This window comes from Protomyctophum bolini (assembly GCF_963924005.1).
Source record: "Protomyctophum bolini genome assembly, chromosome: 11".
Taxonomy (NCBI): domain Eukaryota; kingdom Metazoa; phylum Chordata; class Actinopteri; order Myctophiformes; family Myctophidae; genus Protomyctophum; species Protomyctophum bolini.
The window spans coordinates 29,103,692-29,124,010 of NC_137872.1; the positions used below are offsets into that span (position 1 = coordinate 29,103,692).

A 20,319-nucleotide genomic window follows, 5' to 3' on the forward strand; every position below is an offset into this window, starting at 1 on the left:
TGGAACGCCCTACCAACAGTCATTAAGACATGCGAATCCCTTGACTCCTTCAAAACTGCTCTCAAAGGGCACCTACGGACGGCTGCAATTCAAAACTGGCCCCCGTAAAATCTGAATCCCCCACCCACCCCTTTTCCCCCTCACTGTATATGTTTCTTTTCCCTTTTTACCTCCTCTATGATGATTTCCTGTTTTGACTATATAGTTGTGTATATTCATATCTCTTAATGTTTTGATGAATTGAAAATGGTGGGCCCTATTGTAAACAAGTGTAATGCTTTATGGTGTCGTTCACTCACAGTTAACAGTTTTTGTATTGAGTTGTACTTGAAATGTACTGTAATTCTGCAAACTGTTAATAAATCAATCAATCAAACATGGCACAGATACACAGAAGATACTCAGTGTTCCTGTTAATTTAAGCGTCTACAAATGGAACTAAATGGATGACCCATAACACTGTGACCCCCTTTCCACCGGTTGGTTCCCAATGGGAACCGGTTCAGTTCTTTTTGGTTCTTAGTCCATGAGCCAGAGCTCCAAACTTGGTGGGAAAACTAGACATATATTACATTGTTTATAGGTTCAATACAAGTAAATTAATACATGATAACCCTTCCACAGTATAGTAGCTTTTTTATATTTTCGATTATTTTGCATAATTTCCTACATAATGCCTCATTTGCGTATTTAAAAATGTAATTTTTTTAATATAATAAATCATTGTCTTCGTGCAAGTACTCAATTGGAGAAGTTTCATGGTGATAAAAATCTAATATAGGTATGGTTTTCCACATAAAATTCATAATTAACGTTATAATTTTGGAGCTCTGGCTCATGGACTAAAAACCAAAAAGAACTGAACAACCGGTGGAAAAGGGACCTGTATGTATGTCAAAACCTCTTAACTCCATTGGACCGTCAAACTGTGTGCTAAAGCAGCTAACTCCACCACCTCTCCCCATCTCATGGAAGTAATTGACAATATATAAAGTCACAATACCAACTTTGATGAGGCAGAATTGCATTGTTTTAAAAATATATGGTTTTCGTCATTTTCAGAAAAATGAACATTTTGGAGTGGTGGTTTCTTCCCGGCCATATTCCCGGAGATATTTAAAAACTGACCAGCAACTTTTAGCTGCTTTAAAGGACATCAAATGTGTTTGTCTGGTAAAATAGAAACATTTAAAAGCTACACCAAAATGTACCATAATTTCACTGGCTATAGTGGCTGATGATGATCTAGTTGACAGACACGTACAAGTACAAACTCTATGAACATGCTGAATCTGCAAACAGCAAGGAATTGTCTTTTGACGATGTGTGCCTCACATCTCAGTGTACAGTTACTTTTTTGGTAGAGGCTACCAGGCCTAGAATACAGTTTATAACGCCAGATTTAAAACATTACACTTGTTGGACACAATACCAGTGGTTATGAACTCCCAGACCTTAAAATCAGTAACAAAATCAAAAGCAAATGGGACAGTGAAAAAATGGGAAACCACTCAAATTCTCTATTCACTATAAAGAAAATGGAATAACAATAACCTAATTTCATGTGCCACTAGCTGCTTTGCCATGATTTTTCAAAACGACTGGAGATTGCTGAAAGTGACAGAACGGCATTCAAAATGGATACAGTCTACCGCAGTCGTGCCAGTCTGTCATGGCGAGGATGAGCTTCAGACTGGCAGGACAGCTCATTTATGGGCACTGCCCATAAGGTGCCTTTCTGATTGATGGCAAAGCCTCCTGTGCCTCCTTCTCTTCTCCGCTCAATTATTCGTCTGGTCTCTGTGACTTGGCACTGCCCACTACTTCTCCTATGTTAACTCCCTGCGGGCACATTTACCATTATTTGGAGTCCCGATGGGCAACCACATCAGACAGAGACGTACATACATGTGCACACACTCTCATTGGCCACATCTACAGACATCACACACACGCTACACATTCTCGTCCCGACTCACACTGGGTCTGTGCTAGAGGGCAGGTGAGCCTCACACTGCCTCCACTCAAAAAGGATCTCTCACAGTGGGCTCAGCTGGGCTACAGTCTGCCTGGTGGGCCAGGGGGGTAAGCGGCTCTGTAAGCCTGCCAAGAGAGGGATGGGTCTGGGGTGCATGGGGCCAAACCCAGCGTGGGCACACGCACGCGGCACACACAAATGTGCACATGAATATGAACGTCACACAGTAAGAGCCTGTGTTAATTTTTACTTGGTGTCTTTTCAAATGTAAGCAAATGGAACCGTAGCGGTCCAACAATCTACAATATGGTTCATAAGGGATCAGTCAAAGGACTAAATAAAAAACACACACATATCAATGCCATATAATTGCCAAGAGGTATAGTTATAGGCCTATTGGGCTTATCATTATGGGAAGATTAGGCCTGGAAACTATCTGTACAACTCATACAAACATTGCGCAATGACGCCGCCCCGGCTATAGGTCGGGTCCTATGGTCGGGTCTGAGAAACTTTAAGTAGATGGGTTTGGTCCAGGTCAAACTAGAAGTGACATTACAATTATCACATTTTTTTGCCTGACATGTTCAGGGATGACTGTGTGCTTTTATTAATGAGGGACCTATTGGCCCATGCCATGGTATCTGAGGACATGTCCACCACCTGGTGGCTATTTAGAGACATTATAACTAATGAACCTACACCACAGATTACTGGTCGCATGACTTCCTTTAATAAACGGAAACAAGAAAACACATATTACAAAATATCTTTTGTCGACACACGAAACTTTAGCACGTTTCGCCTCCTTATCCAAGCAAAACAACCCAAAAAACGAAATGAAAATGGAACCGTGGGACATATATTCATTTTATGTGTCTTCTCTTTGTCTTTAAAGTAGAAAATAACACAAAAGGCTTTTGAAGCACAGACTGGCAGGGAGGCAACAGGCAGACATATCAGAAGAGACCACCAGGAAAAACTTTAGACGTGTGTGCGGCATGTAGCTTAAAGCTGTGGCTAGCAGAGTACTGTGAGCAACACTGGTTTACTGTATATCCTTGTTTGAGAAAGCTGGGAGCACAAGGGCAACAGGTTCAGATTTAGTACAACACAGACGGTTATCTAGCAATGAAAGGAAGAAATAATAACGGTTTGTCCCAGCATACATTGTGTTTCAAGAGACAGTGGCTAAGGTAAATGTAGCTTAAAGGCTCCCTGGTGCAATTCCCACAACAGATATACGTCAAATGTCTGCGAGCAAGACACAGAGGCCTTCATCATTGTATGTCGCTCTCAAGACATACAACACATTTTTAGCAAAACAAAAATGGTTGCGATGACAGCTTAAAATTTATAACAGAGCCACTAGGTCAAGACAAGGAAAATAACAGGCCTGATGTACACGTTTCACTTACGTTTGTGCCACCCAGAGGAGTGAAGTTGTTCAATATTTCCCATCGAGGCCAAGATCATTCAGGGGTCGCTAAAGCCACAAAAGGAGGCACAAGGTTGAATATCAGGGATCTAGCCAGCATATATAAACTTCAACAGAAATGTATTTCTGTGATCCAGTGTTTTATACCAGGGCGTTCAAAACCTCTTATGTGCACATGCCCTGCCAGTGCCTTCACGTCATTTAAATTGCACTTTTACATACACTGCTCTAACTGAACCAATTACCAGTATCACATGATTGCCTAATCATCAGTGGGCCCTGCAGGACACAATCATTTGATTTGGAATGGAAATGAATTAAACTAAATCAGAGCTGATCCCAATTCATGTGTGCCACTCATTTGGAGACAATTATCCAGCCAGATCGTTAGGAGGGACAGGGAGTCATTCAACACTCTTCTGAAGACACATTTTCTTCAGTCACTGATCCTCATTGTCCATTGCAAAATACTTTTATTCAACATTCAAAACCTACATTCACCTGGAGATGGCCCTTTGAGTCACAATTGGTCAGGTCACAGGTGTCCCTCTTTTCCCCCAACTTCTTCAACCTTTCTCTTTAGGCGAGTGCTGCTAGTGTGTTGCGTCTTGTGCTGCCCAGATCTCTTCCTCAGGGAACCAAGAATCAGCGGGCGGCTCCTTGGGAGAAGCGGAGGTCCTGGTCCTTGGGGAACTGCACTGCAGTAGCAGCGGTAGAAGTCACCAGTCCTGCTGGGGCCTCGGCTGCAGTGGAGGGTTTAGGGGGAGAGTCTGCCACCCAGGGCCGTGGCGGCTGTGCCCGAGCAGGGGCGTCCACAGCTGGGGAGGGCTTCTTGCCCCGTCGGGGCGCCCCAGCTTCAGAGTCCTTTTGGGAGATGAGCTGAAGCAAGGCGGCTGCCACAGAGGGGCTGATGTCCTGGCCAGGCTGGGACGCAGAGGAGCCGACTTGCCGTTTTTTCCCACGTAAGAGAGCTGATGGTGGCGGTCCGGGCGGAGACGGAGGACGATGATCTGTAGCTGAAGGGGCCGGATCAGTCACAACTGCCTTTATCCTTTTTAATATTACGCCACCTGAATAGGAACAGAGGGGGGAAAGAAACTGTGATTGAGCAGTGATGAGAAATTCAATATGGCCCCTAATATTGTTGCCATCCTCCAAAACTAGTTACATTATCCGGCTCGTCTTTTATGGCTCATCTTGCATGAAATGTCATTTAAAATAGTAACATAATGGACACAAAACTCAATATGGTATAGTTAACTAACATTCTACAAGGTAACAGACCAAATAAATTAATCCTAGATGCAAATCATAGGATGTGCCATTAGTTCCTCTAGTTTAATGTTAACTATAAATCATTATTTTGCTTTGTTCATGTCATGATGAAATCAATGCTGTAAACCTTTAACATTTAATTTTTGCTTTGTTGTGCAACAAAATCACCCTCACTCATGGACCTAGAGATGTACAGTAACAAGGTGAGATGTACAGTAACAAGGTATGTATACTACCTGTTTCTACTTACTAAGTACCATTAACACTCATTTAACGGCGACTTACTGTACGCAATGCAAGAAGCCAATGACCAGCCAGTCATTCAAGAGTGCAAAGAATAAATGCAGACGTAGTTTAGCAGAACATCGTCCACACTGGGTGAGGAACTCTGAGGGGCAAGTTTAACTACATGGACAGAACGGGTGACTTGTGTATGGGGACATGTTGTAGATTTTATAGGTATATTTGATGTCTCCCCGTTTTACGGTAATGCAACAAAGCTATGAGACACTTAAGTCATTTATCGTGGCTACTCAGCTATAAACCCTTGGAGACCGTTTCCAAGGAAACAGGATTGTTGGTGTCAAATAGTTTTTATTCTGCCTACCGATAGAACTGGTGTGTTTTCATACAATATCTGATTCCATGTGAACAGTCAAAATAAAAGAAAAGAAAACGTGTGACAAACCAAAGCTAAAAGAAACATGCAGGTAAAGTCTAAAGATTCAAAACATTTATTTTGCACTTTATAATTTATTAGACTTTCTTCAAAAAAATAATTGCCGACATCACAGACTGTTTTAAAGCAACATCGTTTCCTGCAAAAAGAATTCATGACACCGGTTTTAATGAAATGAAGTGAGGAATTAAACACACGTGTGGGAATGGGAAAGATACAAGCAACAAGACTGTGAGAAAGAAAACAAGAAGAAGGCAAAGGTGGAGGGAAGAGTACAGTGTGAACCATGATCGTCCTAAAAAAAAACGAGTTAACTACACCCTCGGTTTATTTGTCACACTAGTGGGAAGATGTCCATGTGCACAGAGCCCTTTCTAGGTGGCACGGGTCACGTAAACACTAGTCAAGACATTTCGACTCGCCAGCTTTACGTTTGTAGTATATGCAAGGGTTAAAAAAAAGGAGACCGTTGTGTGTCTGTGTAAATGGTGCACCTGCTCATCGAAAGCAGTTAGAAGTTCAGTGCCTTTCATGAGGACACTTTGACACGCAGCCAGGGGGAGCCGTATCCACGACGGACGCTCTACCTCCTGAGCCACTGCCGTCCATTGCGTGGGTTGGTGGGAGGGTGGGGGTGGGGGGTGGGGTAACGAGAGGGAGTAGTGTGATGAGTGGACAGATTATCCGCCGAAGGAACGTAGCAATCATAAACATTTCATGTTGTCGGTTAATCCTTTAAATTCACAAGGTAGTTCACGACACCTTTTTTGCCAATGCCACATTAGCTGATAAATTTCCTTCTTTTCTTTTAAAAGAAAATCTCTGGACATTTATAGTCGAGCCTATGCTTATATTTGTTTATAGCAGATATATACCAATACCTGTCAAAAATCTGTATGGCCTAAAGGAACCTTTGTTTACAAAAGAATTGAGAGAATGCGACTTGTCCTCTGCCCCGACCTGCACACAGATACAGTCCCCACCAGTGATTTCCACCTGACCCGGGTGCCTCCTGTTTTACCCCTAGAGCTTAAACCCAGACTTGCCCTTGCGGTCGGCAGCGGAGGCGGCTGAACTGCGCGTTACCGCCTCCTCTGACTGGACACCATTGCTCTCATCGGTTTGCTCTGCACCCTCGGCCTGCGGCTGGATCATATTGCTCAAAATGATGGCCAGCAGGTTGGCCTGCTCCTCCTGGCTGAGCACCGACTCTCCGGCCACCGGGGACGGCTCCTGGGGTTCAGGCGGTGGTTCAGGGGGCTGAGACCTGGTAGGCTGATGGGCCTGTTGGTCGTCTGGAGCCCCCTGGTGGTGGGAAGCCTCGTTGAGCGCGGACAGGGTCTGGCTGAGACTCTCCGGATTGGAGATGTTGAGGAGCTGGGCCACCTGACTGAGGTCTGAATGCCCCTGGAGCAGGTTCAGAAGCACAGCCATCTCTGTCCGATTCAACTGCTCCGCTACCGCTCCCAGGTCTGAACACATTAACACACGTGGAATCATGAACAGCATTTAAAACATATTTGACTAATAAGAGGGGGAAAAAATCCTTTACTGATAAAATTCAATCAATATTTGCTGGTAGCCATTTTATAATGCTTTGGGTTTTACATGGCGACTACTAAATGTAACTCACTCAGGAAATTGGCTGATATTGCTGTGGGGGGTGGTCTTCCAGGTGGTGGTGGTGGTGGGGGTGGGGCACTAGCAGGGCTGGCCTGGGGCCGACTGTTTTCTCCACTAGAGGGCCCTGTCGGGGTCTTACGGGGCACTTTGGGCACAGGCACATCTTCAGGCAGCCCGCTCTGACGCGCGCGCCTTCTCTTCTTACTCCACAGCTCGTGGCAGTCCTGGTGGTGTGGGAGACTGAGAGCAACACACAAAGCAATGCATGAATGGCAGGATCGATGGAAACCAAAATGAAGAACAGCAGAGGGCGATGGAAATAAACCAATCCTTAAGTCGGAAAGGAATAGTTATCCAATATCTATTGCAGTGTTGTAGTTACTAGAACATTGCAATAGATAACCATTCCATCCAGACTTACGTTGTCATCTACTCGAATCTAGTAGATAATATTGTGATAAGGAGAGGAAACTCACTCTGGCGGGGGCATCTGGCTGGGCTCAATATCAAAAAGAAATTCACTGTTCAGAGCCTGTTCCGATGTGCAGCGCCGAGCTGGGTCAAGGGTCAGCATACGGTCCAGCAAGTCCAAAGCCTGACTAGGCAGACTGTGATTGAGAGGGAGAGAGGGATTTTCAACAACAACAGCCAGACACAAGTTTGATAACAGCTACAGTGTAGGACTAGCCTGGCCCAGCCTGTACGGTTTCTGGTCTAGAGGGGCGGATGCCGGCGAGAACACGGCTGGTGGATCCTATTGCTTCACCGATCTGAGAACCCGCGAAAATCAAATGGTGTAGGGCTGACTGAAGGGAAATCCGTCGCAGAAAATAGCAGATCGACAAGCTCACAAGTCGTCTTGTTTGAGATTGAATGAAGATATTTAATGCAGAGCAAAAACAGAAAGGCCACTAGTATGGAGACAGAGATGATTTTTTTTTAAACGCACTCCGCTCAACAACGTATGGGGTTTAAGTCTTTAAGCCTGACATACAAGGCAAACTCCTCCCGTAGTCGTCGCCTGTACTGCTTCTTGGGCTTCATGGTGTTGAAGTAGGGTAGCTTAATGACATCGGGCCAGGCTGCAGGACAGGGGCTCCCACACAGGCGACTGGGAAGGAACGGACAGAGCAGAACAAGGAAGAGTGACAACAACAAATCTAGACGTTTTTCATGAATACAATGCATGCAGTAGAGGTACTGCTAACAATGTAGCTGATAATAGTCATGTGAATATAGTATGTACAGTACAATGTACAATGACAAATTAAGTTGACACCATTAACATTAGAAACAAAAAAGTAAATGAGTCAAACAAAAATCAAAGAAAGAGAAAATGGGAGAGTTGGGAAGGGGGGGGTCTCAGTCATGGGGCAGGGTTTATAAGGACTAAAAGCAGTTTATTGAACAGTTCTATTTATGGAAACAATTTGCAGAGCTGACCTTTTTTCTCACTTAAGGAAACACAAAACATCTGAGCCACACAGTGATCTTCATAAAATTTAAATAAAACATCAAGAGCGGTGTAAAAGTTGACCTGACCTGAGTGCAGCCACATTTACATTTTGGAGATTTAGTGGACGCTCCTGAGTAAGTGAGCGAGTTACGAGTTAGCAGGTAGGTATGGCACAGTGACTTGAGGATCAACAGGTTGTATGACTCCAGCAGAAATCAAACTTGTGGACATCATTAATGGGATGGTTACTTCTACTAGTAGGATAGCATATTATAATGTGAGGGTCTAAGGGTGGTAAAGTAATGCTAGTGAGATCAGCTGCCAAATGTTGGTTGACTCTCATCAACCAATCTCTCATGCAGTTAACCAGCCATGCTGATGTCAGATCATGTTGTTCCTAATCTGGGAAATCGTAGTTGGGGGAATAGTGGAACAGACTACCCAGTGCCTCAAGGTAGGGGGCCCCTCAAAAGACCTGGACATAAATGGTTAATCTGGTCTAAAAATAAATCCATAAAAATATTGGAGGCACTCCATCCCTCAAGTCCTGTATCCCATTTGTTAAGATGGCTTAGTTAGGACGGATTCAGACTAGGGTCCGGGGTCCCCACCCAGGTCCACTTGCCATTGTTGTGATTAGCGTACCATACCAGAGTACGGAAAGGTGCCCCAGTACGCATGGAAGAGGTTGTCCAAGACAAGTACGATTCATGCGTACTCGTCATGAATCTGCCCTTAGTACGCTCCTGCACTAGCATTTAAAATAGTTCATCCATGGGATAATCATGCTTACATTAGGATGCTGTGTTCGAGATGACACAGAAATGTGCTACATCTCTGCATTGTACAATAGGATATCCACCCGCCCACGACCCATATGCATGCATATAGGACTTACTTATTGATTATGGTCTGACACAACACTAACATGGCCTATGTCCTATTCCTCCTGTTCAACATTACCTCCTCACAGGTGCTGCCACAGCCCATAGAAGTACATGCAGTGACAAAGATCCTCCTCACAGCCAATCGTTTCGTATATTGGATATTCTTTTTATGATGCATGTCTATCCTAGTTGTTTATACTTCACGGAGGACTTGATCTTATTTTTTATTACTGGAGAATGCTATGCCAAATAAATTGTCATGTGAATGGACAATCAAGTATTATCATTATCACAATTCCAGCGATTAAAGTAACAAAATCTCACACATTGGTATTGGTGAAACAGCATGACAGGAGCTTGCATTCCATTTGTTTAACAATTACCATAATATATTTAAAAAAGGATCTGCATTATTGTTCTGAATGTATGTTCTTGCTGTCATACAGCCAACCAGTTGAAGAAATCACAGATTGGAGCTTTGACCTAAAAGCTTTAAGATTTTATGAAATATGAGACCATTAGGGTTTTATGGAAGATGCTTCCGAATATGTCCAGAAGCAGGAATTCTATTGCTAGTTTGTTCAACTCTAATAAAGCAATAAGCCACAAGATGTCTCAGTTTAGCGTTTACCTTGTATTTTATAATGGCTGAGAGGCGTGGTGAGGCATGGTGACTGAGGCACGACGCATAGCTATTGGGATCTTCACATTTATCAGCCACTGTTGCTGATAGACAAATACATTTGTTGTCTGTTTTGTCTTGGCCGCAGTTGGCATACCTGATGAGTTCAAGCTGCAGTAGTTCCTGGTTGGCCTGGAAGATGGGCTTCTTGGTAAAAAGCTCTCCCAGAATACAGCTGGGCACAGACAACAATGGACACATTTAGATATATTAGCAACCACACAGCTAGACTGTTGCAAACCAAACAATCAATCATCAATTCTGTATTAAAGATGTGACAATGAATTATGAAAAAATAAATAAAGCCAGAGATTATAAAACAAATAAGGTCAAATTGAGTCAATCCACAGATGCGGTTCCATCAATGTGTGGTGGTGTTCACGCTTACCCACAGCTCCATACGTCAATGGCTGGAGAGTACCTCTCCTCTCCCAGGAGGAGCTCAGGGGGACGATACCATAACGTGATTACTTTATTAGTGTACGGCCGACTAGAGGCAAGAAGAGATGGAATACAATGAGATGTAAGTAATGGTGGAACATTAATGCCACCCAGTGCCTAAACATAAACACTTCAGTTATCCTTTCTATCTATGCCATTGGGCTCGGAGGTTTGGTTTAACACTGTTGAGCACCATCTAGTGGACAGACTTTGAAAAGGGGAAGATGAAAACTTGCAGTGCAAAAGATGGGATTGAATTAGTGCTGTCAGAACGAAATTTGGGAGTAGAATATGAAGAAGAAAAAATAATAATCTTTGAATGTTAAAATTGTCATTCAAATGGTTTATTTTTCCTCGAGAAATGTACTGAGAAACTAATCTAATTAACTTGTTTCCTGACCTACCGATGTGAAAACAAAACATTAAAGTTTGAGTGGATGCACTGCACACAGCAAGTTAACATGAATGCCGTCGCCACCCGCCACCGTCTGTTTTGCACACTCAGCCTGCATCAGGTCACACCGATTATGGTCAGCGCAGCAAGCAAGACTCTTCCCTTTACCCCCATAAAGTGCACTTGAAAAAGTGGGTAAAGCCCTCAACTAATAGTAATTTTCACTTTCTTTTGTTTAGCCCGTTATTATAGCATTTGTGCCCATGGATGTTGAATATTAGAAATAATAAATCATTGAAATTCGAATGGCATGATAGAGTAAAACTGACAGCACTATATTTTAATTAAGTCATCCATCACAGCGCCATATTAAACCACACACTGGATCTGAAATTCAATTCATGGTATTGTCTCTCTCCTTACAGGATAAACGCAGAAGTCATTTAAATACGTTTACGACAAACAAATTGTTTTCTTACCTCTCCTCTGAACTGTAGAGCCGGGCCAAACCGAAGTCAGCCAGTTTGATCTGACCACTGCACAAAGAAAACAAAGTAGTGAGAACGAACACCTGAGAGATAAGGAGCCAGTCTTATGGTATGGAGCATACTCGGCATGGGAGGCCATGCTGTGTCAACACTGACTAATAAGATAATAGTAATATAATGAACCATGGAGACATCTCATCTATGCCACCAACAAAATACAATTCAAGACATTAACAATTAGACTCTTGGTATTTCCACTATAACCAGAGTTCTTCTTGCATAAAAACGCAAATATAATACATTTTATTCTTTCTGGTCAGTGTCCAGAGGACGACTTCCCCCATTTTCAACCTATCTTCAAAAAAGTGTCCTCATTAATGCTCCTGATAAAAACAGTACTATTCTTCCTACTCTGTGTCTCGTAGGAGGGCTATGGACATTTCAGAAACCCACCTAGCAGTGACATCGTTAGTCAGATTTACATTTTTATAACACGAGAAGTTAGAGAACAATGGCTTCCGTTATAGCCTGGGCACCATTTCATTTCGGTATATGATCCGGGCTGGAGCCGGATGATATGCTTACGTCATGTTGTAAGCAATGGTTTGCTTACAACAAACAGGAAGCCGTTTGTTGCTTCCCGTTTGATTAAAAGCAATAAAAGCTCTCGTAAGCGAGAGCTTTTATTGAGAGGGAAAAGGAAGTTGCCCCCGCCTGTTCATCCTGTCTGGCGACTACAAAACAATACTACAACATGACGTAACCACATCATCCGGCCCCAGCCCGGATCATACGGACTTTTGAAACAGAGACCAGGCTTTCCTCCGAGGCGGTGGAAAGCCTGGTGAGGCGATGTTACTTCCGTTATAGCATGCAAAATGTCAGCAGTTTCTATTCGCTTGGATTCCCCACCGATGTCCCTGGTAGGCAGGTTTCTAAACTGTCCACAGCCCCATCTGAGACACAGACCAGGGTGAAGTCATCATTATTTGAAGTAATCAATTAAGTGTGGGTTCATGAGCTCCGTGACACGAGTGTTGCTGTAGGTGCAGAGTTAGAGTACCTAGCAAGGGGTACTTTGCACCATTAAAAAGGCATTTGAATAGTCTGAGATGCCAACAAGCTAATAATACCTGACAGATCTATAAAATAACTATGGAAATATGTATATATATAATTTAAAATGACATGGCTGTGGATAATGAAGGCTTCACTCAGTTGCCTGAATAGCCTACTACAGAGCGGATTGCATGCATATATGGCTAATGGCTATGACAGAGCAGACACTTAAAAAAGTGCAATTTGCCTTGCATACAATATCGCAATATACAGTTTTTGACATATGGTATGGCTATGGTACCTCCAGATTCTTGCAATACACAGCCCTATTAATACGTCAACCAATAGCCCATGACATGCCATGTGAAGAGACACATGCTATACCAACACACTCAATTATATTGTGTAATTTTATTTGCGAAGGAGGTCTTGCAGATGTGTTCACTGACAGTATGTTTCAGCCATTACCTGTTGTTGAGTAGTATGTTGGAACATTTGATGTCTCTGTGCAAGAAGTTTTTCTTGTGACAGTAGTCCAGGCCTTCCATCAGCTGGCGCATGAAGCTACGGATGTGTTCTTGAGAGAACTGGACCAGACCAGACTCAAGCAGGCCCATCAAATCATGGTCCATATACTCAAATACAAGATAGAATGCACCTGAAATGAGAGGAAAGTGTCCGTTTTGGAAGATATGTGAGAAACATTATTCCAACACACAAAGTACACTTGTAAGGATCAGAACAATTACAGCCAATGGACAGATTGCCATCACACACACAATATACTGCTTAAACATTTCCAACACATTCATGGTATTTCTGCCATATTATAATGATATAGGAGCACAGGGTGGCAGTAGATCAGGAGCGAGAGAGCTGCCGCTTGGGAACCATGGTTCCTGGTTAGATCCTGATGAGCAGGTTGGTGTCTTGCATCGATCGATCAGCATCGGCCGATATTTAATGAAAATATGAGATTGTGTCATTCTGATCGATGAGTCAATCAAGACTTTTACGGTCGCCCTCCTCTTGCACCATCATGATCAATTTTTGTACCTTTCTAAACTAAATTTGCTATATATATGGAACATAGCCTCAATTGCACCTTAAACTAAATTGTGTTGTATATATGGAACATAACCTACTGTGAAGCTGTTCACAAAAAGTTTACCTAACGTTGCTACTACAGGGAAAACATGTACACACGTTACTATTATTTTTACACTTACTGATTGCTCTTTCTTGCACTCTTTATTCTTGTTTGCTGTGCTTTCTGTGGTTAGATGTAACAATAAAGTACAACCTTAAACCACACTCGCTGCATGCAGAGACATAGCAATTGTGGTAGCAGGTTGAGAGAGCTCCGAGCCCAATGACATTTCTTTGGAAAGACTTGAGTCAACTTGACTACACAGTAAATTAACAAATTTAAATAGAAATATTCCCCTCCCACATAATCATATCTGTGATCCTATCGTCCGATCAAACATCAGTGTGTAAATGGTGGGTAAATCTAATGCAAATTGTAAAGCAATTTGGATACAAAAGTGCTAACGCACATTAATATTATTCTGCATTTTTCTTGTTCCCGTTACCTCCGAGCACAAAAATAATCCAAATCAACTGCAAGTTGGTTTTGTGAATGTTTGAATATTGTGTAAATATTCAGTTTTAACAAACGGTCTATGGGTCAGCTCGAGGTCCATCCATTTCCAGAACATTGTACTACATCATATTCAGGTCAATTAACCTTGCTCTTACCGGATCATCTCGCTGCATTAAATCAAGTAGTCAACATTGAAGCAAACCAATGTTGATCAATAGGATTATTATTTGCTTTAAAAAACAAAAAAGTCCTCTCCATTACATAGACGGCTGACTGCATTGCCTCCCAAAATGAATAGATTTGCAAGTCATCATTGCATCAATATGCATACGTTTCGTAAAGAAGCAATACTTTTGCGCACAGGGTATAACTTATATGGAATTACAAAATTACAATTATTTGGTTGGAATGTGCAAGGAAATATCAGTTAAATAAAACATTTGAAGGCCCATCTTAACACTTGCCACATGCTCACACACGTCTTAACTCTTACGGTCTTTTTTATCGATATAAAACGGGATCGCTAAAATCAATTTGTTGACAGCGGCCGTTGCTAGGCAACGCCTTGCTCAGCCCGTCCCGGACAACAAACTTCCTTATTTACTCGGAATCCACGCTGCCTCCGCACAGATTGATCATAACGCCGATGTTCTGTCCAAATTCCTGACTTCATCATGCATCTCGGTTAGAATATTAACGCTTCTAAAGAGTTTTATGACAGTTTTGGGGGTGGAAGTGAAAAGCGGTGGGTTTCAGGGTAACCCTCATCTATTTGGCACTTGCATACAAAAAGAAGCCTACGCATTGTGTGGCCCTCAAAGATTATTATTAAAAATGGACAAAAACCTACCTTTTTAACAAAGCATTCTGTTACCGTTTCTTTCTCTTACTTAGTTTTAACTTGACCCTTTTAGTTTAGCCGAGCTGAGCTTTAACCCTGTAGCACTCGTTCGTCAGAATGTAAAGTGCTTTATAAATAAAATGTATTATTATGATTATTAGTGCTGCTGTTACAACTTCATCCTAGGGAAAACACTGATTACCTTTGTCTTTTTTGAAGTCAAGTGCATCCTGTTTGTCAGTGACAATCTCCTTCATGTTGACCACACTGCGGTGGTTGAGCTGTCGCAGGATTTTAATCTCTCTGATGGCCGTGATGGGGAAGCCCTCTTTCTCATTGTCCAAGCGCACCTTCTTCAGAGCCACCAACTCACCTGGGAGTGAACAGAGCATTCAGAAAATCTCAAAGCAATCCAATAGACATTTAATTTGTCAATCTGCTCAAGAGTATGCAAAACACCAATTGGCAGTAAAGAGTTCATCCCATCTTACCAGTGTCTTTATCCTTTGCTTTGTACACCTGGCCATAGGTTCCTTCTCCTATGATACCAATAATATCAAATTTATCTACACAGCGTTTTCCCCAGTCGCTCTGGGTCTGTTTGCGCTCACCATAGCGTGGGCAGCAAAACCTGGGAAAGAGTCAAAGACACACAAAAAAACAATAAGAAAGTCTTACCAAGGAATTGGGTAATGAGCCAAGAAAGCACTAGAAACTTACTTTGGTCTCTTTTTGAGGGCAGTCTGGGGTAGCGGAGGAGCCTGGCGGAGAGGGGGGGACTGCGGAGGTGAGTCATCACCTCCAGGTAGGGTGGGGGGTAGGGGCAGGTCGATCAGCGACGGCCGACTGCGTGCTTCCTTCTCCTTCCTGTGCGGCCTTTGGGGAGGGGTTGACCTCTTTGGACTGAGACAGAGACAATATCTTCAGAAATAAGAACAGGAGTGGTTGTGTGTGTATGCGTGTGGATATACACGTTATCTGGTCTCTCACCTGTCCTGAGAGTCTCCCAGCAGCATGGGTGGCAAAGGGAGTGGGGGCAGCGTGGAGGTCTTGAGGAGAGGGGTCTGCCGGACAGGGCTGCGTGCGGGAAGTGCAGGTGGGGATTTGGGCTGGGAGATGGGCTGGGAGACAGCTGTGAGGGGTTGGAGAGTGGTTTCTGATGGAGGAGGCGGTGGTGGCGGAGGCGGCGGTGGTGGCGGGGCCTGTGTGACTGGGGCAGGCGGCATGGGGGGAGAGGGCTGGTGCAGAGGAGGTGCAGGAGATGCAGATGATGGAGGTGGAGGTGCAGTGCCCTGGTCTTCATCGGTTGGATTGTCCTGGAGCAGAGGCGCAGAGGCCACCGGCTGCGAAGAGGCCACCGGCTGCGTAGAGGCCACAGGCGGCTCAGAGGCCACAGGCGGCTCAGAGGCCACAGGCTGCTCAGAGGCCACAGGCTGCGCATTGGCCACAGGCTGCGCATTGGCCACAGGCAGCGCTTCACCCGCTGCTGCAGAGTCTTTCTCTGGGTGTATCGCTTCAGCTTTAGTGGCCCGTGGGGAGGGACCTGTGGTCTTACCCCGTGTCGAAGGAAGAGGGGTAGAAGTGGCATTGCCATGGGCAGCTGCCACAGCAGCCTGACGTTCCTTCTTCCGCCGGCTAAGCTCCGCCCCCAAGCTAGAATTCAATGGCAGACGTGACGTGGTAGGGGAGCGGCTAGCTGCCCGGTTGCTGTAAGTCCCACCTCCAGGTCCTCCAGATGAGTGCTTCTTGTTGCGAGAGCGCGATGAGGACCGACGGGAATACAGCAGAGGGCTGCGACTCCTGGAGCGCCCAGAACGTCTAGTTGAACAAAAAGAAATAGATCGACTATTTAGAGAAAAACATTTCAGAACATACAGTCAATGGAAGAGTAGACTGTATTGTAAGTTTAAAACCTAATTATATATTTAGAGGTTGGTGGTTGTCATCTATTCTAGCATTAGACATATTTTCATAGATTGCATAGGCCCAAAGCCAACGGTAAACAAGGAACAACATAATACAGGCACTAGTAAAAAGTAAAACTCTTGAATCCAAAAGTTTGCTCAAATCCCTATACACTACAGTGAGTTGGGAGCCTAGGTCACACTATTATGCTATGGTCTAACTAGCCTTTTCAACTTCTGAAAAATAGAAAAGCCTCAGATTTGAGTCAACGTGAGATTTGCCTTGGTGGGATAGTATTGAAACTAGTGGCTTAGTTTGACTAATTTTACACCATCTTTATCACCATCTGAAGGCAAACAGTGCAGTCATCATTGACAACTAGGTGCTTGTCTGACTTAAGAACCTTCCTACGATCACAGCATACACACTACAGCTACAACCAGGAGCTGCAGTAAGAGATACTGGTCTATACTGAATGTTGTTTATGTACAGTTTTATAGTAAAACTAAATAAAATGTTAAGAGTAAACTGATCTAGGATGGTTAAGTGACATAGTAAAACTAAATAAAATGTTAAGAGTAAACTGATCCAGGATGGTTAAGTGACATAGTAAAACTAAATAAAATGTTAAGAGTAATCTGATCTAGGATGGTTAAGTGACATGACTCAGGTCTTGGATCAGGAAACATATTCCACAAATCTATGAATATGGATACGTAACCAATAGGATAGGATTCCCCTTCCTAATGTAAATTAATTCTTGTTTAATAACTAGCTCCTCGTGTTTGTGTCTTCATGCAGCATAACTCACTTTGATACAGAATACTTGTGAGTGCAGTGGGGTACCGTATGGTGTCATGTGAACTGTGATACTCACCGGGACATGGGGCTTGTGCTGGAGGACCTGCGGTTACCGTAGGGGCTAATGGAGCGTCTTCTTGAGTAAACAGGACTGCTGTCCCTCTCATAGCTGGATGACCTGTGTCTGCTGCCATAGGGGCTTTCTGACCTCTGCCTGCTACGGCGAGACATCTCCCGGTAGGGACTGGGGCTCCTGCGCCTGTGGTAGCTGTCATCCGCCTGTTGAGCATACCCACCGCTCGGGGGGCTGTCACTGCCAGCCCTCCTTCTCGGGCTGGGGGACAGAGCAGAACTTGTACCTTTACGACGTTCACTGCCCCTGCTTGATGATGATGGCTTGACTTTGGGACTCGACTTGTGACTCTTTAAAGACTTTCGGTGACTCCTGTCTGTACGTGACCTCTGGGAAGATGATGTGCGGCTGGTGCCTTCCCCATGGGCTTCTCTCCGCTGTTTCTCCTTGCGAGTCTTCCCTGAGCGACTGCTCTCTTTGCTGCGAGATGACGAAGTGGAAGAAGTGGCGCTACCAACACTAGCAGCAGGTTGTTGTTGTTGGGAAGTGGGCATTACCTCCCCACGCTTTGACACGGAGTCCTCCGACTGATGATCGTGGCGCCGAGATGTGGAGCTGGTGGCTGACGATGCCACAGCAGCCACAGGGGCAACTCTGTTCTTGTTCTTTACAGAGTCCTCTTTCTCACGGACCCTACTACTTTTTTTATTGAGCCCCTGATCCACATCCCCAGGGTCTCTAACTTTGCTGGGGTCCACAACTTTGCTGGGGTCCCTAACTTTGCTGGGGTCCCTAACTTTGCTGGGGTCCCTAACCTTGCTGGGGTCCCTAACTTTGCTGGGGTCCCTAACCTTGCTGGGGTCTCTAACTTTGCTGGGGTCTCTAATTTTGCTGGGGTCCCTAACTTTGCTGGGGTCCCTAACTTTGCTGGGGTCCCTAACTTTGCTGGGGTCTCTAACTTTGCTGGGGTCCCTAACTTTACTGGGGTCCCTAACTTTGCTGGGGTCCTTGGGCTTTTTGCGAGTGTGTCTATGCGCTTTGCTCTCACCGTCTCCTGCAGTGGCGCCACCACCAACCCTGTCAAACTCCGCGGTCGCGGGGGGTTCCGCGGGGGGTTCTAATCGTTCGTTGGCCCCACTCTTCGATGGTTTTGAAGAAGGTGGGTCCGAAAAAGTGTCCGAGTCTGAGCTTATATCATCGTACTCCACAAGAGGCTTCATCATGTTGCCGACAGGAGGCGCCGCCGTCTCGGCGAGGGTAGAAACTTCAGGGCCCTGTGCGGTCGAAGGCTCAACACGACCATGTTTGCCTGATTTATGGCGTTTGCGTCTTGCAAAGAGCAACGAAGACATAGGCGGCTTTGATTGAATCTTACCGTCTTTATTCGTCAAGTTCCCTGCGGAGGAATGAGGCGGGACCTGGGTCTGTTGTTGCCCACCGCTGTTGTTGCCACTCGCCTGTGCAGCAGCAGGGCTAATGCTAGATACCAGCTTCCTCTTGGTCCCATGATGTCGGTCCGACCCAGGCATTCCTCACGTCGGCGACGGTACCTCTCCTGCAAACGAGGCTCGATAACCCAGGCAATTCATTCACGAGAGAACAGTATTTCCAAAATGCAAGTGTACAAACAAGCATACAAGGGACGGGAAAAACAAACAAGACCACCAGGCCGCTCACGTTTAGTCCTTGTCAATCCATTCCATTGACGTCGCCAACATAGTTTGCCAATGTAGAAACAAAAAACGCCACGCTTGTTGCCCCGACCCGTACTAAAAACTCTACTTTGAGTTAGTAAATGAAATAGATCCACACAGAACACCGGAGCATTGTGGTCTCTCGTCTCCGTTTCTATCTAGCTAGCCTGCTAGCTAATGTTGAGAAGCTAGCGTGCGGACTCGTAAAAAGAAAAGAAAAAGGTCCCCTTAGTAAAAGCTGTCGTTGTCCGGTGCCAAGTTTTGTAAAGGTGTATTTATTCCATTGAAATACGGTTTTAGAGTTCAGAAACAAGCAAAGGCCGTCATTGAAAGCAGCTCTTGTTTCTCGAACAAAATGAAAACTTGACCCGGTTGGTACTGTTTACATGTTCCCTTTAATGTCAATTTTATCTACTATAAACTCAATGTTGATCAGAAATTATAGTATACTCGTGTGCAATAAATGTTCCAGTTTATTATCAATGGCTCTGGGAATCAACCAGGCCTGTATTTAGGGCGATGCTAGTGGATTTAAGTAGAACATCCACGGCCCTGTCTGAAGGAGACTACAAACGCCATTGTGGCTCCCTGTGTGACTAGCAGGTTTTCCGTGCAGCAGCAAGGACCGGAAACCCAGCGGGCTGTCAATCCCATGGTCAATCCTCCGTGTATCGTAGCAACATCCTATCAGGAGCTTTAACCCGCCTTATGTGCACTATGTACCAGTTGACAAATCTAGTAATTTGTGCCCTTTATTCAAGTAATTTAACAAGATTATGTGTGTTGTACGGTAAAAAACATAATTTAAAGTTTATATTCTACACATCTGAAATATTATAATTCGGTAATATTACCTTTTTAGGTTCCAAAATAGAGGGAGCGGAGCTAGATGACGAAAAATGAAAGACACACACACCCTTTCAGCTCTAGTCTAGACTAATTTGTCAGATAAATGGAGATAGTTTAAGTTGTTTAGGGGCTTGTGTTTATTATGTTTAT

At 44.3% G+C, this 20,319-nt stretch overlaps 1 protein-coding gene across 2 annotated transcripts; it reads right to left on the reverse strand.

Moving 5' to 3' along the window:
- Positions 1-2,688: 2,688 nt before the first annotated feature.
- On the reverse strand, positions 2,689-20,107 carry cdk12 (cyclin dependent kinase 12). 2 transcript variants are annotated; one of them, XR_013964882.1, is made up of 15 exons: positions 17,630-20,107; positions 15,838-16,665; positions 15,568-15,750; positions 15,339-15,478; positions 15,050-15,220; positions 12,869-13,058; positions 11,333-11,389; positions 10,407-10,508; positions 10,116-10,193; positions 7,988-8,104; positions 7,470-7,601; positions 7,004-7,233; positions 6,417-6,842; positions 3,918-4,486; positions 2,689-3,464 (listed from the first exon to the last, which is right to left on the reverse strand). XR_013964882.1 is itself a non-coding variant. In XM_080776039.1 (14 exons), the coding sequence occupies exons 1-14, from the start codon at positions 19,153-19,155 to the stop codon at positions 4,062-4,064; spliced, it is 4,605 nt and encodes a 1,534-aa protein (XP_080632165.1). In that variant the 5' UTR covers positions 19,156-20,107; the 3' UTR covers positions 2,689-4,061. The 2 variants fall into 2 exon arrangements, 1 of the variants encoding a protein (XP_080632165.1); XM_080776039.1 differs by having other exon boundaries at positions 2,689-4,486.
- Positions 20,108-20,319: the final 212 nt, after the last annotated feature.